The sequence below is a fragment of the Jatropha curcas genome, chromosome 1, assembly GCF_041381405.1.
Source record: "Jatropha curcas cultivar XTBG-Jc1 chromosome 1, XTBG_Jcur_1.0, whole genome shotgun sequence".
NCBI classification, from domain to species: domain Eukaryota; kingdom Viridiplantae; phylum Streptophyta; class Magnoliopsida; order Malpighiales; family Euphorbiaceae; genus Jatropha; species Jatropha curcas.
In genome coordinates, this window is record NC_143151.1 from 9,271,974 (window position 1) to 9,297,788 (window position 25,815).

General features: G+C 34.7%; 3 protein-coding genes across 4 annotated transcripts; 2 read left to right on the forward strand and 1 right to left on the reverse strand.

The window, feature by feature from the left end:
• Window positions 1-299: 299 nt before the first annotated feature.
• On the forward strand, window positions 300-2,450 carry LOC105638637 (large ribosomal subunit protein uL1). Its single transcript, XM_089726695.1, has 5 exons — window positions 300-435; window positions 900-1,119; window positions 1,446-1,611; window positions 1,728-1,933; window positions 2,148-2,450. The coding sequence occupies exons 1-5, from the start codon at window positions 431-433 to the stop codon at window positions 2,199-2,201; spliced, it is 651 nt and encodes a 216-aa protein (XP_089582821.1). The 5' UTR covers window positions 300-430; the 3' UTR covers window positions 2,202-2,450.
• Window positions 2,451-15,409: 12,959 nt separating this feature from the next.
• On the forward strand, window positions 15,410-17,816 carry LOC149498961 (small RNA-binding protein 11, chloroplastic-like). 2 transcript variants are annotated; one of them, XM_089717278.1, is made up of 5 exons: window positions 15,410-15,704; window positions 16,912-16,980; window positions 17,064-17,170; window positions 17,240-17,311; window positions 17,432-17,816. In XM_089717278.1, exons 1-4 carry the CDS (start codon window positions 15,581-15,583, stop codon window positions 17,306-17,308), a joined length of 369 nt encoding a protein of 122 aa, XP_089573404.1. In that variant the 5' UTR covers window positions 15,410-15,580; the 3' UTR covers window positions 17,309-17,311; window positions 17,432-17,816. The 2 variants fall into 2 exon arrangements, with proteins under 2 accessions (XP_089573404.1, XP_089573403.1); XM_089717277.1 differs by having other exon boundaries at window positions 15,413-15,704; window positions 17,240-17,816.
• A 2,118-nt stretch (window positions 17,817-19,934) lies between these two features.
• Window positions 19,935-25,148, reverse strand: LOC149498962 (mRNA-decapping enzyme-like protein). Its single transcript, XM_089726895.1, has 8 exons — window positions 24,799-25,148; window positions 24,669-24,709; window positions 24,517-24,566; window positions 23,463-23,607; window positions 22,290-22,346; window positions 21,707-21,833; window positions 20,578-21,054; window positions 19,935-20,180 (listed from the first exon to the last, which is right to left on the reverse strand). The coding sequence occupies exons 1-8, from the start codon at window positions 24,955-24,957 to the stop codon at window positions 20,124-20,126; spliced, it is 1,113 nt and encodes a 370-aa protein (XP_089583021.1). The 5' UTR covers window positions 24,958-25,148; the 3' UTR covers window positions 19,935-20,123.
• Window positions 25,149-25,815: the final 667 nt, after the last annotated feature.

Consider the following 25,815-nt stretch of genomic DNA (forward strand, 5'->3'; position numbering starts at 1 on the left):
TTTTTTTTTATGAAAATCAAAATCTAAAAGTTAAAGTACAATATAAATTAATAAAAATAAAAATTACAATTTATTAATTCACAATATACGATAGTTAAAAATTTTAAGATTTTTTTTCTTTCCATAACGATTTGTATTATTATTTACAATGTTAGTATAAGTATGCATAAAGCAAATTTTATATTAACAAGTTAACCATCAAGCAAATTTCTTTTTCTAAACAGGTTCAGAAAGTGCACTTGAAACGGGTATCTGACATTCTGACCCGATTCCGTCCCTAATCGAATCTACCCGGCCCGGCCTATTACAGCTTGCACCTATATATATACGTCTCTATTAGCCGTCTGCTCTTCCTACTAGGGTTTTGCTCACTTGCTTGTTGCGGTAATCCGTAGAAACCTGTTAGAGCGTTTCTTGGAACCTGCCAATAATGAGGTATGTGTTGATCTCAGCCTTTTGTTTTGTTTACAATTTCTATTTGTTAATCTCATCATAATTAGAAATCTGTGTTAGTTTTGGATGTTGTTTTTTTCTATTTGTGATAATGAATAAAAGATATAGTTCGTTTGCGAAAAATAATTATTTTGAAAATTCTCAGATTAAAACATGAGATATATGATAATAAAAGTATCCGATGGAAAATGTTTGTTCTTTAGTGTCCAAATGGAAACTAGTTGCTGTTATTTAGGCCAACTATAGATTATTGGCTTCCCATATTGTGTATTGCTAGAATTTCAAATGGTTCTAATGATGGAAATGTATGTTTAGTTGTAGAATGATCTGTGGTGTATAATGGGTTTTGGAGGAAAAGAAATTGTGGTTTTTCATTTTCTAGTTTTTGAGTATTTGGTTCATTTTCTGTTTTCTGCTCTGAATATTGGAGTGTTTCCTTATTGCAGTAAGCTTCAGAGTGAGACATTGAGAGAGGCTATCTCTACTATTATGGCTGCTTCTGTGGAGAAGAAGCGTAACTTTACTGAGACAATTGAGCTCCAGATTGGACTGAAGAACTATGATCCTCAAAAGGATAAGCGTTTCAGTGGCTCTGTGAAGTTGCCTCACATCCCTCGTCCTAAGATGAAGATTTGCATGCTTGGAGATGCTCAGCATGTTGAGGAGGTATCATGCTATGTCCTTTTGACTCGTTGCTGCTGTTTTTTGTATGGTTTTACAATGTTCTTTCTTGAGTGTGGATTACAGTTGCATAGGGTTGGGACTTGGTATGTTTTTTATCTTGTCCAAATTGCATATTCTCCTAGTTTCACCATTGGGGCTTAGTAGAATGCTTCTTTTGAGAGAGAATTTGGTACGGCGCTTTGTGTTTCTGAAAGCAGTAGTATGTGAGCACAATAGATCTCAACACACTGAAGAAGCTAATTGAGTGTGATTTGGGTTTCATTATCCAGTGATGATGTAGTGGAATTGGTTAATTTTGTTGTGGGCAGGCTGAGGCAATAGGACTACAATGGATGGATGTGGAAGCATTGAAGAAGCTAAACAAGAACAAAAAATTGGTTAAGAAACTTGCAAAGCAGTACCATGCCTTCTTGGCTTCAGAATCTGTCATCAAGCAGATTCCTCGTCTTCTGGGCCCTGGTCTCAACAAGGCAGGCAAGTAGGAGTATATGATTGTTTTTAGCTGGTGCAGTAATTCTGGAATATTCAAATAGCTCTGTGTTTTTATTTTATTTTCTTATTTTTTTGTGCCAATTTATGTGTCATTGCAGGTAAATTTCCTACCCTTGTGACCCATCAGGAGTCCCTAGAGTCTAAAGTGAATGAAACAAAGGCAACAGTGAAGTTCCAATTGAAGAAAGTGCTCTGCATGGGAGTTGCTGTTGGCAACTGTGCTATGGAGGAGAAGCAAGTCTTCCAAAATGTGCAAATGAGCGTCAATTTCCTTGTTTCCTTGTTGAAGAAGAACTGGCAAAATGTGAGTATTGATAATTCTCTTAGCTGTTGCTTTGCAGGATAAGTTACAGTAACTTGATCCATATTGATTCTTAGTTTACCAGTCAGGGCGTTTTGTGTCATGCCTAGCATCTCCTTTTCCTTTCATTGTCCTATTACATAGTACAAATGTGTATTTTCTCCCCATCCTTTTTCCTTAAATTTTGTTTTAACTAAAGTTTGTGTTAACTAATCAGGTGAAGTGCCTAAACATCAAGACTACAATGGGTAACCCAGTCCGCGTCTTTTAAGGAGCAGCTTATTTGGAGTTTTGAGATTTTTACAAGATGTAGCATTCCAGTTACCTATAGAAGTGTCTTTACTTGAAAGATCACCTTTTCTTCTTGGATTGCTGTTATTTTTGTTTTGTTGGAATTGCTAGTAAAATTGAAATGCTCGACTTGATTAGAGTTTTTTTATTAGAGAGATGAGAACTTCATTTCCTGTGCTTGCAGTAGATTTTTAATGCTATCTGATATATGTTATCAGTTATTTCGTTATTTGATGATCTCATTAGTTCATACATACTTGGTTAGTGTTATCTTTTAACTTTTGGAACTCTGGTTGGATTGCTAAGGTGTGCTCGTTTAAGTTGCCAGTGTTAAGTGTTACTCTTAAGGCCATCTTTGCACAATCATTTCTGTTTTGGTTTCTGCTAATGCCACCACTACGGGTTGCGAACTGAGGTGACGGTCACTGGTGTAGCTCCAAGTTGTGATAGAAAAATGCAAGTAAAATCAGCTTCATTTTATATTAATGACAATTGTCATTCTTTTCTTGTCTACTAAGGCTGTGTTGGAACATTACAGTATGTAATGAAATATAGCAATTGTAACAAATGATTGAGGAGCAAAGCCTGAAAAAAGTCTAGAAATTGTAACAAATTGTAATGAATCTCTATAACAAATGAAAAATATGACAAATGCAGGACATACTTTTTGAAAATGACTGCGACAATTTATATTCCAAATTCAAATTAAACAAAGAAATTTATATTCCAAGAAGAATTACATTAAGTTCCTAATTTTAGAGCAGACCAAAAGTGACAAAGAAAAGACATCTAGAATTCTTTAACTGCATATATTTTCTGAGTTATCCAAAAGAACTTTCTTCCCCTTCCTTCTGGTAAGTGTAAACTTGCTAATTCCTTCTTGATATAAAATTTCTACAGAAATCAGAATTATAACATCTAAAATGACCTTGTAATCTAAGATTCTGCTGTTCGATCAATAAAAGAAAAAGAAAAGATTCTACTTTTGAAATCTTGATTAGTAGTTCTGCTTCTGCAAATTAAGGCTTGTTGATATTTGGAGCAGCAGCAGCAGAGTCTTCATTTTGCTTTTCAACAACTCCTTTAGCATTGTTCTGTTCTTGAGGCCCCAGACCCGCCTGTGTTCCTTGTTCTTCTTCTTGACCCATAATAAGTGCTTCAAATAAGTTCATTATATCTATTAAAGCCTGGTTATTGTTCAAAGATTGAGCATCACTGTCATCCTCTTTCATAAGAGCTTCTTCAATCGCAGTAATAGCTTCTTTTTGTATCGTTGAAACAAAACCGGTAGAACCATCATTTTGTGCGGCAACTTCAACTTCTTGGTTTCCAACTCCATGAATCGATACGTTATTTTGACCGGTAACACATTGCATATTTTGTTGATTCTCCATTGTTCTTCTTTAATTTCTTGGGAAATTTTCTAGCGTTCTTGAAATTTTCTGTGTTTCTTGAAGAGTATGTGTGTTTGAGAAGGAGAGGGAGAGAGAGCGAGAGAGCGCGAGCGGGAGAGAGGTTGGGTTTCGTTTTCTGATTTCAGGTTGGTTATAACCATATTAGTTAAACACATGCTAGAGAGTGCTACAACATGTTCGTAACTAAATGAGAAAAAAAAGGGATAAAACAATTGTAGAACATCTTTTTTTTTTTTTTTTTTTTTTTTGGAGAAAATATAAACATGAAATGTTGGAATTATTAATTAAACTATAGTTATTGTTTTAACCTTATCACATCTTGTATTATTATTATTATTCTGTTTGTTTATGTTTATCAGTTTATTACTACATGTTTGCATATAAACATCAAACGCTACATGGTATCAGTGCTTTAATGATCCAATCATAGCTACTGTTTTAAATATCTCTCAAAATCACTGTTACTTCTCATCAGTCCTTTTCCATAAGCTCACAAGCAACATGACATCTATATATAATCTATTATAATTATATATAAACATCACTACTAGTTCGATCTTGAGTTGCAGATTGAATTTTATTAAATAAAAAATAATTGAAACCCTAGCTAGTTCTTAAATTGAAAATAAAAGCAATTGTTCAAGAGTGGATCAAGGTTCATGTTTTTGTGTATATATATATTAGAATTGGCCTTTGGTAGCTGAACCAACATGACTGTTTATTTTAGATAAGTTAGAAGTTCAGATGACAAAAAGACTTACACTACAAATGTCTATACTATGTTTGGAACAAATGAATCATGAAGGTAGAATTCATTTGTAAATGAATTTCTCATGTTTGATATGTCATAATTTAAAATAAGAATTTCAATTGAATTCTACAAAATTATATTTAGAATAAATTCTTAAATGAATATTCATTTGTCTCTATTTCTTATAATACCCTTAACATAATAATTAATAAAAATAAAAAACAAACACCAATATATTATGTACGATAAAATAACTTATTGCTTTTTATTAATTAATTAATTATAAAATTATTAACATTCATCCTAACAATTATTTCAATTGTTAAAAGTCATGTTGATTTAAGTAATTAATTTGAAACGTTGATAGTCAGTCTTTATAATTGCATAATAATATTATTACTAGATTTAAAAAAAATAATATTATTAATAGGTTGGAATTTCCAAAAAAAAAAAAAAGGAAAAAAAGTAAAAAAATATAAACTTAGTTATTACCAGATTTAAAAAAAAAGTTAGTAGAAATTTTCCAAAGAAAAAAGGAAAAAAAGTAAAAATATAAGTTAATTATTACCGGACTTAGTATATATTTTTTAAAAAGTAAAAATATAAAGTTTGTGACATCCTACCGAGTCGAGTCTTTGCATAGTCGAGTCTTTGCATAGAGTCGAGTTGAGTCGAGTTGAACCAAACCCGGTTGGGGTAGAATGGGATTATTAGTGGACTTACTTGATTGAGAGAAAAAGAGCAAAGTGTAAGGATTAGGATTTAATGGCATTAAAAGAACAAGCTTGGGTATTAAGTTATAGCCTTTTGACAATTGAGGTATCATTTAGTAAGTTTCCATCATTTATCTTGATTTTGTGATGACTTACCCGTAATCATCATTTTACTTTCCCATTGTTCATCTTTATCGTCATCTTCTTCATCTCCTTCATTTCCTTTATTTCTCCATCCATTTAGGCAACCTCAATTCTCTCCAAGTAAGTAGAATTACTTGCAGCTTTATGTTATTCAGTCTCTACTTGAGTGATATTGTAGATAAGTTGTAAGAATTTTGATGTGTATAGGAGAAGGGAGTTCAAAGAGTGTAGAGAAGAGAAGCTAGAACAGAGCTCAAGCTTTTTGGAGTAAAGGTTTGATATCTCTTGATTTTTATTATTGTCTTTGCATGAGAATTTGTGTGGTGTGTTGCTATTGAGACAATATATTGCTTCATGTTGGAGAATGGTAGTGGTGAGAAAACAGGGGAGGTATTGAGTTTATGTTGAAAACAGGGGAGGACTTCATCTTGATTTTGACCCCATTTAATGAGGGAATTAGGAAGTGTCATAGAAGAGTTATTTGTTCCTCTATGTGTTAGCTTTGCATGGGTTTTTGAATCACCCAAATTGGATTTGTATATTGAGAGATATGACCAAAAGAGTGCAGACTGCGCAGGCTGGAAACGCGTCGCGACCTGGCACTGCGTAGGCTGGAAGCACGTCGCGCGCTCGCGACTTTGCACTGCGCGCGCGCGACTTCCACTTAAAACTCACTGACTCTCATTTTGCTCTTCTCGCGCTCGCGACCTTGCAAGACGCGCTCGCGAAGTTGGCCCTTGGCCTGGAAGCGCTCGCGACTTGCGTTGCGCGCTCGCGTAGTTGGCATGAAAACTCACTGTCTCTCATTTGGCATACTACGCGCTCGTGACTCTCAAGTACGCGATCGCGATTTGTGCCTGAAAACTTACTGTCTCTCATTTGGCACACTATGCGCTCGCGACTCTCAAGTACGCGATCGCGACTTGTGCCTGATAACACACTGTCTCTTATTTTCTGCATCTCGCGCTCGCGACTTCCACAGGCGCGCTCGCGACTTGGTTTTTCCTGCATTTTTGGACTTTCTTTTTCTATGTAATTGAGTTCTTTGCTCAACTTGTATGCATCCAATCATTTCAAAACAAAAAGACAACATTAGAACATGTATCAAAACAACATCCAAGCATGCAAATGATGTGAAATCATATGAACATTATAATTTATGAAGTGATGAACTATTACTATGATGTTGTGTTATACATTTGACATACCAACATTATGCTCCATTGAGGTTAGGTAGAAACCATGTCGATAAGGCCATGTCGCGACATAGGATAGCAGATCTGCGCCTCATACAGTTTGTTACTCCGGCTACAGGCCGTTGAGTGGATATGATTATATGGGCCATAGCAGCCAAGTATACAGTATTCATCCAGTTTATACAGTTTTTCTTATCACCTCGGTTTCGCTATAACCTTATGGAGCCATACAGATATCTGGACATAACATTACATAAATCATACAGATAAATGAAAGATATCATGATATGTGTGCTTATATGTGCCTTGTGTGCCTACATGATTCTTTATATACAAGTATGTGCTTTATTGTTTCTTTCCTTGTTGAGATATCCACTGAGCTTTATTTGCTCAGCGAGTTACCTGTTTAACTCGCAGGTTTTGAGACTGGTCCGTAGAGGGTCCGTTTACAACTGCTGCCGTTCATCTGTAGAAGACTCGGTCTTCAGGGTAGAAACTCATTTTGTTATTCTTTTTATGGCATGTACAGGGCACACAGTTGGGCCCAATCCATTTTGTAACTAGTATCATGTCTTGTAAAGATTATAGACAGTATTAATATAACAGCATCAGCATGCTAGTATGTTCATATACAGGATGATGTCAGCATGACAGGACATACAGTCAACCAGTTTGTAGCGTCTCGTCTCGGTTTGTTCGGGTTTACGGGTGGACCGAGGAGGGATGTTACAAATTTTGGTATCAGAGCCCTAGGTTCAGTTTCCCCCACTGGAGAAGCTTAGAAAATATGGTGCAAAGGAATTCAGTGCCAGTAAAGATGATAGTCCAGAAATAGCTGAGTATTGGTTAGATGGGACATCGAGAGTTCTGGAACAATTGCAGTGTACACTAGAGGACAAGTTGATTTGTGCCACATCATTGCTAATAGATGAAGCATATACATGGTGGACTACTGTTCAGCAGCGAGTATCAACAGAGCAGCATACATGGCAATTCTTCTTGGACGAATTCAAGAAGAAGTTTATCACAGAGGCTTACCTAGATGCGAGAAGGAAGGACTTTTTATACCTTCGACAGAACAGACTGTCAGTTTCAGAATATGAAAGAGAATTTACCAGGCTCAGCCGGTATGGTAAGGGGATAGTGGCTACAGAAGCCGAAAGGTGTAAAAAGTTTCAGGAAGGCCTGAATGATGAGATTCAGATGGGAGTGGTAGCCTCCAGATTCAGAGAGTTCTCAGCTTTGGTAGAGGCAGCTCAGGAGATAGAGCGAATTCAGGCCAGTCAGCGTACCAGACGCCAGCGGACTCAGCAGAGGAGAGACCAAACTCAAAGTGCACCTAGTAGCTATCAGTCAGAAAGTAAGAGATTCAGAGGTGCTAGTAGTTCAGCTGGTTCTAGACCTTCCTTTAGCCAAGGCGCAGCTAGGGGTGCTAACATGCCAGCGGTATCAGTTGTGGCTAGTTCCGCCGGTGGTAGTCGAGGTTCAGGCAGAGGAACTAGTAGAGGCACCAGTAGAGGTGCAAAGACAGCCGGTTATCCTTTTCCACCTTGTGAGCATTGTGGCAGACGGCATGGTGGAGATTGTTGGTTGGTGACTGGTAAATGTTGGCTATGCGGAGCATCAGACCATCAGAAGAAAGACTGTCCTAAGAGGGCAAGAGTTCCTACACAGTTCATAGCAGGCAGAGGTAGAGGTGAGAGCTCCGGAGGGCAGAGACAACAATCAGAGACTGTGGATAGACCCGATACTAGAGGTCCAGCCAGGGTTTATGCTGTGCGAACCAGGGAAGAGGAGGAAGCTCCAGATGTAATGGTTGGTGAGTTTTCTCTATGTGGTCATACAGTTTATGCTTTAATTGATCCTGGATCATCACATTCATACATTAGTGTACCTAAACCTTGGGTTAAAGGGTTAGAAGTTGCATATGTGAGTCAGGGTATGGTAGTTACTAATCCACTAGGTGATGTAGTAAAAACCCATACAGTGATCGAAGGATGCCCAATTGTTATACATGGAAAAGAGTTTCCAGGAGATCTTATGGAGTTGCCATTTAGAGAATTTGATGTTATTCTGGGTATGGATTGGCTATCCAGACATCAGGCTATAGTTGATTGTGCAAAGAAAAGGGTGACATTATATACTACAGCAGGGGAAGAGATAATAGTAGTCGGGAAGCGGCGAGATTTTTTGGGTAATGTGATATCAGCCATGGCAGCAAAGAGATTAATTCAGAAGGGTTGTGAGGCATACTTAGTATGTGCATTACACGCAGAGCAAGAACAGTCAAAAGTGCAAGACATACCAACAGTGTGTGATTATCCAGATGTATTTCCAGAAGAGTTACCAGGATTACCACCAAGGAGGGAAGTGGAGTTTACCATAGATGTCTATCCTGGAATAGCACCAGTATCAATTGCACCTTACAGAATGGCACCAGCCGAGCTAAAAGAGTTGAAGATTCAGCTGCAGGAGTTATTAGACAAAGGCTTTATCAGACCCAGTGTATCACCTTGGGGAGCACCGGTATTATTTGTAAAGAAGAAAGATGGATCATTCAGATTGTGCATTGACTACAGACAACTGAACAAACTGACAATCAAGAATAAGTATCCATTGCCTCGCATTGATGATTTGTTTGATCAATTAAAGGGTGCAGGTATGTTTTCTAAAATCGACCTCAGGTCGGGATACCATCAGGTGCGGATAAAGGAAGAAGATATCGCTAAGACTGCATTCAGGACCCGATATGGTCACTATGAATTTTTAGTCATGCCATTCGGGCTCACAAATGCACCAGCGGTTTTCATGGACCTCATGAACCGCGTGTTTCATTCATATTTAGATCAGTTTGTGGTGGTGTTCATAGATGACATTTTGGTCTACTCCAGAGACAGGGTTGAACATGATAAACATTTGCGGATCGTACTTCAGACATTGAGGGATAAACAGCTGTATGCCAAGCTCAGTAAGTGTGAGTTTTGGCTGGAAGAAGTTTCTTTCTTAGGACATGTGGTATCATCTGAGGGTATCAGAGTGGATCCTAAGAAGATTGAAGCTATTGTTAATTGGAGACCACCCAGAAATGTTACAGAAGTTCGCAGTTTTCTGGGTTTAGCCGGTTATTACAGAAGGTTCGTAAAGGGATTCTCTATCATTTCATCACCTTTAACAAAATTATTGAAGAAAGCAGTTGTATTCCAATGGGATGATAGATGTCAGCAGAGTTTTGACACTTTGAAGAAAAAGTTGACTGAAGCACCAGTGTTGACCCAGCCAGTGTCAGGTAAAGACTTTGAGATTTACAGTGATGCCTCTCATATTGGGTTAGGATGTGTACTTATGCAAGACAGGAAGGTGGTAGCTTATGTCTCCAGACAGTTAAAGCCACATGAATTGAATTATCCAACCCATGATTTAGAACTGGCAGCTATTGTTCTAGCATTCAAAGTATGGCGGCATTATCTGTATGGTGAAAAGTGTCACATTTATACAGATCATCAAAGTTTAAAGTATTTACCAACACAGAAAGATTTGAATTCAAGACAACGGAAGTGGATGCAGATTCTGGCTAATTATGATTATGTCATTAACTACCATCCGGGCAAAGCTAATGTGGTAGCTGATGCCCTTAGCCGGAAATCATTGTTTGCTTTGAAAGCAATGAGAATTCGCATGGAATTTGCCTACAACAACAGCTATCAATCGAGCATTAAAATGGCACCATATGAAGCATTGTATGGTAGACAATGCAGGACACCTGTGTGTTGGACAGAACTTAGTGAGAAGAAGATTTTGGGTCCAGATTTGGTTAGAGAAACTGAAGAGAAAGTGGAGATCATCAGAAAACGGCTGAAGGAAGCAAGTGATCGACAGAAGTCTTATGCTGATTTAAAGAGAAAGGATATTGAGTACTCGGTCGGTGATAAAGTCTTTCTGAAAGTTTCACCATGGAAAAAGATCCTAAGGTTTGGACGAAAGGGTAAGCTTCGCCCTAGGTTCATTGGTCCATACGAGATTGTTGAACGTGTCGGACCATTAGCCTATCGCCTAGCATTACCTTCAACCTTAGATCGGATTCATAATGTCTCTCACGTATCAATGTTAAGGAGATACAGATCAGACCCATCACATGTATTATCAGCAGAAGAGATTGACATTCAGCCGGATCTCACTTATGAAGAAGAACCAGTTCAGATCCTAGCAAGAGAAATGAAAGAATTGCGGAACAAGAAAATAGCATTGGTAAAAGTTCTTTGGAGGAATCATAAGACAGAAGAAGCAACTTGGGAATCTGAAGAAACCATGCGACAACAGTATCCGCAGTTGTTCACAACAGGTAAACTTCGAGACGAAGTTTTTATTTAGGAGGGGAGAATTGTGACATCCTACCGAGTCGAGTCTTTGCATAGTCGAGTCTTTGCATAGAGTCGAGTTGAGTCGAGTTGAACCAAACCCGGTTGGGGTAGAATGGGATTATTAGTGGACTTACTTGATTGAGAGAAAAAGAGCAAAGTGTAAGGATTAGGATTTAATGGCATTAAAAGAACAAGCTTGGGTATTAAGTTATAGCCTTTTGACAATTGAGGTATCATTTAGTAAGTTTCCATCATTTATCTTGATTTTGTGATGACTTACCCGTAATCATCATTTTACTTTCCCATTGTTCATCTTTATCGTCATCTTCTTCATCTCCTTTTCCTTTATTTCTCCATCCATTTAGGCAACCTCAATTCTCTCCAAGTAAGTAGAATTACTTGCAGCTTTATGTTATTCAGTCTCTACTTGAGTGATATTGTAGATAAGTTGTAAGAATTTTGATGTGTATAGGAGAAGGGAGTTCAAAGAGTGTAGAGAAGAGAAGCTAGAACAGAGCTCAAGCTTTTTGGAGTAAAGGTTTGATATCTCTTGATTTTTATTATTGTCTTTGCATGAGAATTTGTGTGGTGTGTTGCTATTGAGACAATATATTGCTTCATGTTGGAGAATGGTAGTGGTGAGAAAACAGGGGAGGTATTGAGTTTATGTTGAAAACAGGGGAGGACTTCATCTTGATTTTGACCCCATTTAATGAGGGAATTAGGAAGTGTCATAGAAGAGTTATTTGTTCCTCTATGTGTTAGCTTTGCATGGGTTTTTGAATCACCCAAATTGGATTTGTATATTGAGAGATATGACCAAAAGAGTGCAGACTGCGCAGGCTGGAAACGCGTCGCGACCTGGCACTGCGTAGGCTGGAAGCACGTCGCGCGCTCGCGACTTTGCACTGCGCGCGCGCGACTTCCACTTAAAACTCACTGACTCTCATTTTGCTCTTCTCGCGCTCGCGACCTTGCAAGACGCGCTCGCGAAGTTGGCCCTTGGCCTGGAAGCGCTCGCGACTTGCGTTGCGCGCTCGCGTAGTTGGCATGAAAACTCACTGTCTCTCATTTGGCATACTACGCGCTCGCGACTCTCAAGTACGCGATCGCGACTTGTGCCTGAAAACTTACTGTCTCTCATTTGGCACACTACGCGCTCGCGACTCTCAAGTACGCGATCGCGACTTGTGCCTGATAACACACTGTCTCTTATTTTCTGCATCTCGCGCTCGCGACTTCCACAGGCGCGCTCGCGACTTGGTTTTTCCTGCATTTTTGGACTTTCTTTTTCTATGTAATTGAGTTCTTTGCTCAACTTGTATGCATCCAATCATTTCAAAACAAAAAGACAACATTAGAACATGTATCAAAACAACATCTAAGCATGCAAATGATGTGAAATCATATGAACATTATAATTTATGAAGTGATGAACTATTACTATGATGTTGTGTTATACATTTGACATACCAACATTATGCTCCATTGAGGTTAGGTAGAAACCATGTCGATAAGGCCATGTCGCGACATAGGATAGCAGATCTGTGCCTCATACAGTTTGTTACTCCGGCTACAGGCCGTTGAGTGGATATGATTATATGGGCCATAGCAGCCAAGTATACAGTATTCATCCAGTTTATACAGTTTTTCTTATCACCTCGGTTTCGCTATAACCTTATGGAGCCATACAGATATCTGGACATAACATTACATAAATCATACAGATAAATGAAAGATATCATGATATGTGTGCTTATATGTGCCTTGTGTGCCTACATGATTCTTTATATACAAGTATGTGCTTTATTGTTTCTTTCCTTGTTGAGATATCCACTGAGCTTTATTTGCTCAGCGAGTTACCTGTTTAACTCGCAGGTTTTGAGACTGGTCCGTAGAGGGTCCGTTTACAACTGCTGCCGTTCATCTGTAGAAGACTCGGTCTTCAGGGTAGAAACTCATTTTGTTATTCTTTTTATGGCATGTACAGGGCACACAGTTGGGCCCAATCCATTTTGTAACTAGTATCATGTCTTGTAAAGATTATAGACAGTATTAATATAACAGCATCAGCATGCTAGTATGTTCATATACAGGATGATGTCAGCATGACAGGACATACAGTCAACCAGTTTGTAGCGTCTCGTCTCGGTTATTCGGGTTTACGGGTGGACCGAGGAGGGATGTTACAAAGTTAGTTGTTACGAAATTTTAAAAAGAAAAATAAGGTTAGTAGGAATTTTTTTCAAAAAAAAAAAAAAAAAAAAAAAGGGAAAAAGAGAGCAACAACAATTAATTTTATAGTGGAGGGTAATTTTGTTAATAAAAATTTTAATGGTTTAATTTTGTGAAATTCATTTAGAAAATTTTATCAATTTTAATAGAATTTGAGTTGAACACGTTCAATTCCATAGAATTCAATTCGTGGAATTCAAATCGATATTTTTTTTTCATTCCCAACACAACTTTAATTTTTCAAATGAATTCTACTAAATTTTGAGGAATTCATTTATTCTAAACAGACTATTAATCTTTAAACTTAAAGTCTTATACAATTTTTTTTTCTTTAAACCTAAGCTACATGCCATTTATGTAATATGGTAGAGTGCAATTTTTTTTTTTAATTAATCACCAACGATATTATTTTAACTCAAATAAGTACTCGTGTTTATAGGATTGAGATTTTTATTTTGTTGGTTTTCATTGAAATTGTTTAAAAGGATTTTAAGAGAGCTTTTTTGTCCATATACATTACAGACTTATATTTAAGATGTCAAATTTATGGTAGCTCCTCATGTATGTTTGTTTTTATTTTCTCAATTAAACTAAATTTTATTTTAGCGTGTATTTAGCTTCTCTAATAGTGTGCCTTTGATGTTTATTTATTTCTTTTAATTTTATCGATTAATACCGTGTACTTAGTTTTCTGTATTAATTCTAGTTATCTTCTGTCAATTTCATGCTAATATGGTAGTTATCTCTCACAAGTGGGCCTACAACATCCAATGTTAGTGTCAAGTCATATATATCCACGTATATTAAAAAAAAGCCTGAACTTCAAGTTTTTTATCAAATCTGGCTAGTTTTTTTTAACTTTATCAATCAATACCACGTATTAATTAATCTCTATCAAATGATTTGATTATATTGATATTTATTCAATTAAATAGTTTATTAATTAACTATGTATGTTAAATGTTTAATGGGATTAATCAATTAGAATTCAATTTTACTACAGAGTCTTTTTTAAAAATGTTATTTTTAAACTATTTAAAAATGTTATCAATTATTATATTTAAAAATAATATTTTTAAAAGACTCTTCGGTAAAATTGAATTTTAATTGATTAATCCCATTATACACTTAATATATATAGTTAATTAATAAATTATTTAATTGAATAAATATAACAGAATCATTTGATAGAGATTAATTAGCATGCGATATTCATTAATAAAATTAAAAGAACCGACTAGATTTGATAAAAACCTTAAAGTTCATATTTTTTTTTAATATATGCGAATATATGACTTGAAGCTGATATTGGATGTTGTAGGGCGCACTTATGAGTGATAACAGCCATATTAGCATGAAATTGACAAACAGAAGCTAAAATTGATATAGAAAGCTAAGTACGTGATATTGATTAAGCCTTCTTTTTAATAACATTTATATTTATTGGAAGGCTTGACTGAATGGGGATAGCATATCGGTTTACTAGTCAAATTGTTGAGAACGTTTGTGGTAGAAGGCTCACTTTCCATATAAATAATCAACCAGGTTGACATGTTTTAACAGTTTTTAATCTTTCATTTGACTGATATTGAGAATGGGACAAAATTTTAAGTCAATTAAACTAATTTATTATTATGATAATAAATGATAAATATTTAAAATATATATAATCCTAATATTATTATAAAATAAAAAGAAGAGGAGAAATATTATTTAGGTGTTTTTGAAGTGTCAAAATTAATAACTTAAAAAAAAAAAATAGTAGCACACATTGTTTGGGGTGTACATCCGACATATATTCGGAAGCGTTCAAGAGGTATCGACTTGAATCTATCAGATAAAATCCAAAATCCATTTATAAATGGAGTACCTGAGTCTGATGTGATTAATTTTTTTAGACTATTTTTAGTAATTTTATGCATATTAACCATATATAACCTGACTTGAATCCTTCGGTACCTAGTAGATAAAACTTTTTATTGCCAAATCAAATATAGATATAGCAAAATCTAATTCAATCCGTGATCGTTTGTAATTACTTCTTAGCTTCATATTAGATAACAGATAGTTTTCAATAATCGACTTTTTTACAGTAAAATTTACTTAAATAAAAAAATATTGTTAATTCATTTATATATTTATTAATATTTTTTTTCACCAATCGATTATGATTTGATTTCTCTTTTGGGTCTAATTTTATAACTAAGAGTAGGTGTTTCTTTCTATTTTAAAGAAAAATATTAAAGATAATTTAAGAAGTTGAGGCGGTTAAAAGTTTTTTTTTTTTACAAGTACATGGCCGAATATATTTTTACAAGTACATGGCCGAATAATATATTCGGCCTATTTTAAATTATATTATAATAAACACAAGAATTTAATTTATTTTCCTCGTCATTGGCCATCGATACCCATCTTCTCTCTAAATTATTCTTCTCGTGCAGCCATTTATTATCTGACTACTGAAAATTATCTCAAGACATTTTCTTTGGCTTCCACAAGTAGATTACCTCCTCTCTCGCTCTCTGTTTCTCTCTCTAATGCAAAATGGCGGCTTTAAGAGGACTTTCAAAAAGCTTTCAGGAAATAATAATCTGTCACTCAAACCCTAATAATTCCGCATCCCAATTGTTCTTCTCCAGGGGAATCGCTTCCAAGCTCTTCATCAAAGGTACCTTCTCTCCCTCTCTGCACATACATGGTTGTATATTTATTGATGAATTTAACAAACAAACAATGGAATGGATTTTACGATTAGTGATTTCGTTTCATCTGTGTTGGCTGAATTTTGTGCCTGTAGATTGTTTGTGGAATGGGACTGGGTAGCTTATCTTTCAACATTTGGGTAACACTAGGACCTAAGTTTTGGTGATTAGAAGTTAAACTTTTAATTGTTTGGTATAATTAAATTTGAAACAGTTAATTCAGTTACAAATGATAGAATTTGATTTCGGCAGTGTTGTATTCTATAAAATTTTTGTGGAATAGCAGAAGAGTAGGAAGAAGGAAATACATGTAATGGAGGGTTTTTCTTTTTTATTTCATCTTTATGGATTGATGCCATAAATATTTGCCAAGGCATTTATGTAAGTAGATGTACTAGTAATAGCTTATGCTCACTGTCATACAAGGATGATGCTGTGATGTTAACTTAAAAATGGTTTTATCTTAATGAGATTCCACAACTCTTTGATTCCACTCGGAGACTAGCTTCAGATGATGAATTTTGGATATTATTTTTGTAAAATAAGGCAGATCTGTATGGTAAGGGGAAGAGAGGGAGTGTTGATTTATCTGTTCTGACTTCTTATCTTACGGATTCTTCATATATTTTGTACAAACACGTTTCTGAATTCTGCATAATACATGGGTATATGTCACATTCATTCCTGTGTGTCATCAGAACCACCTTCATGGTGGAAGAAGGCAATCAATTTCAAAGCAGCTTACCCTATCCAAATCCTTATCGTGTTCCCAAAATAGTTTGACTTGCAGAGAGGTGAAAATTAATAATGATTTCCGTTGTTCTGAATCACTCTTTAGTAGTACTGATATTCACCATTAAACCACAGAGCTATGTTCATAATGGTTCACTTAGAGCCATCATGCTTCATTAGATTGATTCAGAACTGACTGCTTGAGTTTGTTCAGCCACTCTAATATTTTTAGATTGACCCTAGAGAAAGACACCTGTGTATAAAAATTCAGAATTAATTCGAATGCATCAATATTTTAATTTATTCTGGCTAATATTTTTCCATAGCATTTGCATTTAAATTACTGATTAAGACTAGAAAGACTTGTTTATAAATTTAAATGGCTGTATCCTGCGGCCATGCAAATTGCTTTCTAATTTGTTGCTTAACTGATTTCTTCAGGTTTATCTTTCACCAGCACAGAAAAGTCACTAGCTGAAACATTTTCAAAATTTGGAGAAGTTGTTGAAGGTATGCCCTTGTCTTGTCTCTTTAACCTTGAAACCTTATTGCTTTCTTGACTATTGTCTTATTTGAGGAGTTTACTTTTCCAGCTAAAATTATAAGGGATAGAATTAGCAACAAATCAAAAGGTTTTGGATATGTGACCTTTACTATGGAGGATGAAGCTCAAAAGGCCTTGATGGAGATGAATGGGAAGGTAAGCTGCCTTACTTGTAATTCCACTTCTTGAATCTTGAATACCAAGAATAACATTGGTTAATGACAGGTAGTAAATGGTCGTCCTGTTTTTGTGGATAATGTTCGGCCAAAGAGTGGGGGAATACCGAGGAAGTAGCTGGTATTAGACTCTTAACTCTTGCTTACCCAAGTCCTTTTCTATGAAATGTGTTGCAACGTGTAGAAGATTGGTGCATCGAATTCAATTTTGGTCGACATATATGTACACCTTTTTCTTCAGTTGCGATTCATCCAAACGGCAGCAAAACTGCTCGAGTTGCTGGCTTATCAAGGAATGCCCCACTCCCCGCTCAACACAAATGTTGAATAATGCTTCCTTATGCTTGCGAACTCTGAGCCTATCGCATATGGAGGGAGGGGAGATTGAGAGTCATACATGAATGATATGATAGTTTCGCTTTTGGCCAGCATAACATTCCTCAACATTTTTTTCATTATGCTTTGCTATTTAGTCTTAAATTGGACTTTGTTCAAATTTGGCTCTTGAAATCATTGTTTGAAGCCATGTACGTCTTCTATAATGCTTTGTTGGATTCTTCTATACTGAAAATAGGATATTGGAAATTCACAGCTGAAATTAGAAAGCAACGAGCCTTAGTTTCAAATTTTTGAATTGTGTTATATTATTAATTTTAGTTTTTCTTTCTTCTATTAGATTTTTTTTATAGTTTTTCTTTCTCCTCTTCTGGTAGATTAAACAGCTACACACCATTAATTTCTTATACTTTTTCTCTCTCCTCTTTTGGTGGATTGAACATAAAATCCGATTAATTTAATAAAATATTATATTGTAGACTTTATCATATTGTAAGATTAAAATTGCTTCTTTCATATATCCATAAAGAATTATTTTAAAGCAAAAATATTTTTTGAATATGTTTGATTAATTCAATTACATTAATTTGATATATGTTTTTACACATATTTTTTGAATATGTTTTATTTAGTGTTTTATTAGCTATTATTAATTAAAAAAATATTTAAATATTTTTTATGAAATAAATTAATATGAATAATTTGTAAAATACGTTTGATTTACCAGAATAATATTTAGAATTTGAAATAGGAGAGTTTCAATATTTTTACTACAAAGGCAAAAGAGTTGAAATTGATGATATTTGTTCAAATTTTCAATTTTTAAACTCCAATCTTGATTACTTTTATACTCAACAATGTGTTTTATTATTATTAAACAAGTTCATTTAAATCTAGTTACTAACTCAAAATTAATTATAACAATGATATTAATTTCAATAATTTAACGTATTATGTCTATATTTTCTCTAAAAAAAATGATTTTTTTCCCTTTTTTTCCTTGCATATAATTACAAACATCTTGTGCCACGTCATTCTGTAACTAATATTTGTTCCATTTTTTATTTTATATATTTACCGTCATTAATTAATTGCAGTTACCACCTTTATATGGTTATAACCAACCAGAAATCAAAAAACCAAACCCAATCTCTCTCCCGCTCAAACCCACATACTCTTCAAGCAACGCAAAGAAAAATTTCAAGAAACCCAAGAAAATAAAATTCACCAAGAAATTAAACAAGAACAATGGAGGATCAAGAAAATGTGAAATGGATTAATGTACCGATTCGTGGAATTAGAAACCAAGAAGTTGACGAAGTTCCCGCACAAAATGATGGTTCTGCCAGTTTTCTTGCAGTGAGGCAAAAAGAAGCACTTACTGCGATTGAAGAAGCTCTTGTGAAAGAGGATGACAGTGATGCTCAAGCTTTGGACAATAACCAGGCTTTAATGGATATAGAGAAGATCTTATTTGAAGCACTTATGTGTCAAGAACAACAACAAGAAACACTGGCGGGACTAGGGCCTCAAGAACAGAACAATGTTAAAGAAGCAGTTGTTGAAAAGCAAAAACACTCTGCCGCTGCTCAAAATATCAAGAAGCCTTCATTTGCAGAAGCAGAACTATTAATCAAGATTTCAAAAGTAGAATCTTTTCTTTTTCTTTTATTGATCGAACAGCAGAATCTTTGATTACAAGGTCATTGAGCATCTTTTGATGTTATAATTCTAGTTTCTGTAGAAATTTTCTATCAAGAAATATATGCAGTGCATTTTAGCAAGTTTACAGAAGGAAGGGGAAGAGAGTTCTTTTTGGATAACTCACAAAAAGTATATGTAGTTGAAGTATTCTAGATATCTTTTCTTTGTCACTAATTGGGAACTTGATGTAATTCTTGGATTATAAATTTCTTGCTTTAATTTGTTCTTGGAATATAAATTCTTTTTTCCTTTTCTTCACATTTTTGTAATTTCTTTAATTCACACCAAATTAGTATATGCATTTTTTTTTGAAGTACAATTCTTTATAAAATCAATACTTTTTATTGAATTATCTCAGAAAAAATTTAAAATCGGAATTTTGGATTTAAACATTGATTTTCTTGTTTAATTCATTGCTAATAAGATGAATTAAGTATGATTTTCCTGTGTTACATCATATGAATACAAGTTAATATAAATCATCCCTTATTTATTTGATTCTCAAAAGATTTAACAGAAATCCTTCAAAAAAAAAAAAAAAAAAAAAAGATTTTAACAGAAATCGATCATTAATGAGTTTATTATTTACAAAATTTCAATATATTAAACCATGTTTTTGATGACAATGTGTAGGTCTGTAAACTTGAATTCTGTAAACTTCATTAATTAACATTATCTAACAGTGTCTGGAAATGCACAATATGTCGTGCAAAAATGGCAATATATTAACCATCAGAAAAAGTAATGATCAATTATATAATATTAAGACAAGAATTGTCATCAAGCTAGGCAAAATGCTGTACATATTGTTCTTTCACACTTGTTGGGAAAAAGAACTACACAATGAACGAAACTCCGCGAGTAAAAATTATAAACACATCCATTTCAATTCGTCAAGAATGATGTGCATTCAGCAATGCTCGATACACCATGTCAATGAACTGATTGTCCTAGCAGAGCAAAAAAAAAAAATCATCAGATAAGTAGGAAAAGTATAATAGAAAACAACATGACGATGATTCAGGAATAGAGAAGGTATTGCACTTATGAGCTGAGTGCAGATCAAAGGCAGCAAAACTGAAAAATTAGTTTCATCACGAAGTGCGAAACATGTTATATCATTATTCAACTTAATGATGCATGACAACTGCTAATATTTGCTCACATCCCACTGGCACAGCTGACTGACCTTTTGTGAGCTCCATTTTTTCCCACATGATTTTTCAGTTAAACTAAAAACTGGCAATTTTTTAATTTTTCATCATGAACCTTAGCTGCTATATGCATGACCACATTTTAACTTTGGCTTCAAACATTTTATCATTTCCATTAACTAGAGAAACTAACCTGAACAAGCACCAGCAGTGCATCGCGAACTTTTTCCTTGCTTATAACTGGTCCATAGTTTGCAGCAGTAACAGAGGAAGGAGTAAGAGATGGTGGAGGATTTGGTGGTGGAAAAGGTTGAAGCAACGGAGCACCATATGGGCGCTGTAGGCTCACAGGAGGATTAAGTGGAGGAGCAGTAGGAATGGATGAAGAGACAGGTGGCATCATTCGAGCAGAAGATGACAGTGGAGGAACAAAAAATGAAGATGGCTTTACAAGATTAGTGGTCCGGTTGCTGTTACTGTTGGAATCAGGGGCATCAAGGATTGGCATTAAAGGTGCAGAAGCTGACAGAGGCGGAGATGGTATTTGCAGGGTTGGCACTGTAGGAGTGGCAACACTGGTTGGATGGGAAGGTAGTAGGACTGGAGTTGAAGATTGGTAAGTTTGTCCAGCTACTGTGGCATTTGAGGCATTCCCAATGCTCATAGCTGTCTGCAATCAGAAAAGGCTAAGAGTTGAGTCTTGGCCACATAAGATGAACCACAGTAGGTGACTTCAAAAGCAGATAATACTAGAAATTCAAGAAGATGATGATGATGATAATTTACTATCAGTCTTGGTCATGTATTTTTATCAGTGTCAATGTGATATTCTCTATGTACAAGTGGAACATTCATGAACTAGGTAACTAGTCAACCAGCACAAAATAAGTGATAAAAAAGAGAGATACCATGCTGCTTTAACAACATGCAGTGTTAAGTGCAAAATTCATAGCAAATCAACCTCATCAAAGATGAGATTCAAAATTCAAAATAAGAATCATAAAGGTTGCAATTTAGTTATAACAATTATGAGTATTTCACTAGTGCCAACATGTCTGGTCAGTAGAAATATTTTGGATGAACCATTACCAAATGCTTTTACCTTTATGTTGGCTTTTGAAAACTTAAAAGAGAGAAATTCAAGTAGTGCAGGAGCATTAAATTTCTTCTGTTAGATTTGACAACTTTTTCCACACAAAAAAATGGAATCATACCTTGTCTAAATTAACTATCTTAACAAAACGTGTTCTCATCATGAGAAACTGAAGCAAAATGCAATAGCACAGGTTTTAGATCCACAAAATATAAAGTAGGATGCTTACGCTAAAGAAGTTTACAAAGACAGGATCATCAGGCACATCGTTGACATTGGAGGTAGTTGATGCTGATGGCTCTAGCGGACCATCCATAACTGCCATAGTTGGTACAGCTTCCAGTTCCTCAAATTCACTGCAATTAGACATATTGATAACTTTAAAACATAAAATTTCCACAGCCCACAAACATAATCGATATATAGGTTGGTAGAAAGGGGGAATTTCATGATATGACCAACAAGAACTCTTGCATATGGTCCCTCTACATCATAAGCTGGTTTAGGTACATCAAAATCTTTTGACCTTCACACCAAAGCCAAATTTTGCAAGTTCCAAGAACATCATATTTTATGCCACTAATAAAATATACACATGTTTTGTGTTAAAAAGACAAACTGCTCTAGAAAAACTAAACAACTGTCACATAATGCAAGATTTAAGGAAAAACACAACCACTCAATTGGAAAACTAGTGATATAGTACAAAGAAAATTTCAATGATAACTAAAATACAGAAAAACATGTTATTTATTTACTTCAACAATTGTTTAAAAGAGCATCTCTTTAAATTGAAAGGAATGTAGTATTACCTCTTAGTTGATGCTACCTTTGACTTTTGAGGAACCTTGGAGTAGGCATTGAGTATCCTGTCCATGTCAAGACCACAATTTATCTTATTCACACTGAGAAAAATTCAGATTAACACGTCTGTTTATCTTCTATGGCAACATACATCCAACTTGCTATACTAAAAACAAAAATCACACCCAACGGACAGAGGATCACCAAATAACTAAATGTCAGAGAGTCTGTACTACTCATATTTATCTAAGTTTAAAGAATACAGGAATTCAGTCATATTGACAAGAATATTAATAACAAAACTGATTATGAAAGTATATTATGTTATATGTTCGAGCAATTTCTCTTTGTTTAGTCATATTATGTTATATGTTAGAGCAATTTCTCTTTGTCCAGTCATATTATGTTATATGTTAGAACTAAGAGCAATGGAAATAGGTCAACAATGTGAATTAATTGTTCAGCTCATTGTTCCCCTATCATAAGACAACAGAAAGTAATTTCCCACTGTTAGACATTTATCCATTTTCAACTCCCTACAGGCATTTATCTATTCCAACTCCAGACAGTCTTATTTATAGAATACCTGAGTGAATACTAACAAGACCACCCTGATCATCAAGGAGACAGGCATATTAGAAAATTTGCATGCAAACTCATTAGAGGGTTTATCAGTTTCAACTAACAGAATGAATAAGATGTATACTGCACCTTTTTGGTAAATTACTCCACCATTCTTCATTTATATCAAATGACATTGCCCTAAGTCGTCATCTAACAGGGTTCAACAACAGATGACTTGGAAAAAGCCTAAGTTTAGCCTGTATGAAGATACCGCACTCTCAGGACTCGAAGATTGAGTTTGCATTTGGCTGCTTGAGAATTTTACCACTGCAAGAAAATAGCTCCTTTTTCCTGATATGAGGACTTAACTAAGCATTATGTAGATCCTAAATAACTACAGTGACATTGTAAAGCATAGTCACACAACAAAGACAAAAAAAAGCAATAGAAGGTTTTTTAAGAGGTAAGATCACTCAGAAGTGGTCAAAGGCAACCTATTACGAATGATGATGAGGCAAAGGTTCAAACCCATGCCAGAGATTAAATTTTAATGAAACATAACAATAAAAAAGAATTACAGAAAATCTGAACAGCCTCCATTCAAGATGATGATTTACCTGCTAAAAAGATTTGCAACCTCTTCACATTCACGTGCATTGTAGAACCAAATGCCATTCACTTCCTGGGAAGCATTTCGATATAAGAGATATGGAACTTGGACCTCGTACTCAAAATCCCCCAAAAGATTTTCAACCAAATTATCTGGTTGCACCGACATAATGAAGTTTATTGATATACACAAATTCAAAAACATATGCATTTTATAAAAAAAGCATCAAGACCATTTAACATGAAAAATGAAATCCAATTTAAGTTCTAAGGACAACAAATTTTATTCTCCACCAAATGATCAATATAGAATACAGAAAGTATCCTGCAAGTTTAAGACTCAAACTTAAAGAGCAACTAGAACTGGTACTAACTGATCAATTCAACAAGAACAGATACTGTCCATCAACTAAATTGAGATCATAAAATACATAGGTCGCCACTCGTTGTTAATCATATTAAAAATAATCACAATTAGAAACTTCTAAAACATAATGGTGCCTATCCACATAGCGTTATTGGTTTTGATGCATTGAAGTCCTTTGAGTGATCAGCTAAGTTGATATTACCTTCCCAAGATTAGATTTTTAAACAATTAAGAAGTAACACGCCAGTAGAGTTCTATTTTGAAATTTTTATGTTTGTAACAATAAAGTTGCACATGAGGATTTCAGCAAGGCACACTCAGTTCTCAATACTTGAAAAACATATGGATAATCCAACTAAACTATGAGCAATATAACTTGAAATAAGTAAATAACAAGGTCTTTCATTAGAGTTTGAAGCTTGGTCTAAGCATTTCTTTCATTTCAAGTTATAAATATAGTTGATTAAAAGGATTCTTATAAATCAAGTGATAAAGTTAAGAATATTCGTCTTGCAATACAACACAATGGTCAATCAGTGGTCGAGGAAAAGGATTTATAACTCACTTCAGTGGCATTTGTAATAATCACATATGCTGAACTGACCTCTCAAGCCATGCAATTGTTTCATTACAGATAAAATTTAGCACAAAAAGTGGAAAATTAGAGAAATGAAGCAAATACATAATTCCCAAACCTGTATTGCGCCTATTCATCACGATAAACTGAAAACGAGGCTGTGTATGCCTGAATTGAATAAGAAAATAAATTGATCACTAATTTCAACTCCTCAAAGATTAAAAAAGAAAATTTTAATCTTTCCTATTCATAAATGCAAAAGACTTTCACCTCTTGACAACAAATAGAGATCCTTCCACGTCCTTACGACTCTGCAAAAAAAAAAAAAAAAAACATTAATGAGGGTAAGAAACAGATACAAATAGTAAAATGTGTATGAGGTAGAGAGAGATTTTCAGACCCATTGGCTGAGCTCAATGTTGAACTCGTAGAAGGTGACATGGGCAGCAGTTATAAGAATTTCCTCTACAAAAGGGTCGATTCGTTGAAGAACTGTTAAATTAAGCAATTTTGTGCTCTGTTGGTCTAGATTGGGCATCAATTTCCCATTTTGAGACATTTTCTGTTTCCAATTTGAATCTCCCAAATACAAACCCTATATTTTTTTTTTCCTTTAGCTGTTGAAAGAAACAAAAAAAAAAAAAAAAAAATTGTAGAGTTTTAATACGATGACGATGATGGCGAGTTCACCCAGAGTTTGGTGCGTTTGTCGATAGACAAACTCGCCTTCTTTACGAATTGGTTTTTGGCCGGGAATTGACTGAAATGTCCCTTTTAACGAACAGGTTGAACATTTTTCTCTAAGCAAAATATACGTGAAAAAAAATTAGAAATGTGTCCTCTGTCGTATCAAAATTAACTACTTCATCTCCATATTTTTTAAAATACATATTTTGTCTTTATATTTTGATTTTATGTCCGTCCAACTATTCTGTCATTTTATTAATATTTTGAATTTTGCTATTAAATATAAAAGAAAAGATTGAAATGTTTGAAATGTTTTCTTTCTCCTTTTAGCTTTTTTTATCTCCCTTTCTCTCTCTTTTCCCTTCATCTCGAAACGATCTTGAGATTTTGAAGATAACCACGGCGAAATTGATAGCTGCTGATGAGATTTTGTTCAGATTTTCAACGATTGCTTGATGTAATTAATCAATTGGAATTTTTTTTCCTATTTTTAAATAAAGTGTAATCAATTCTTTTGTGGATTTTAATGAGAATTTTGAATGAACAAATTTAGGTACTTTTGTGATAATATGAATCTTCTATTTATGTTTCTTTCAATTGCTACTTCAAACACGGTGGCCACTTCACTTGCCAAACGGGTTAGTTTTTGGATACTTGATATTTAAAATTTATAAAGAGAATTTGCTGATGAAACTAGATTTCTTTGGTAGAAAATGCAAATTTAATAGGG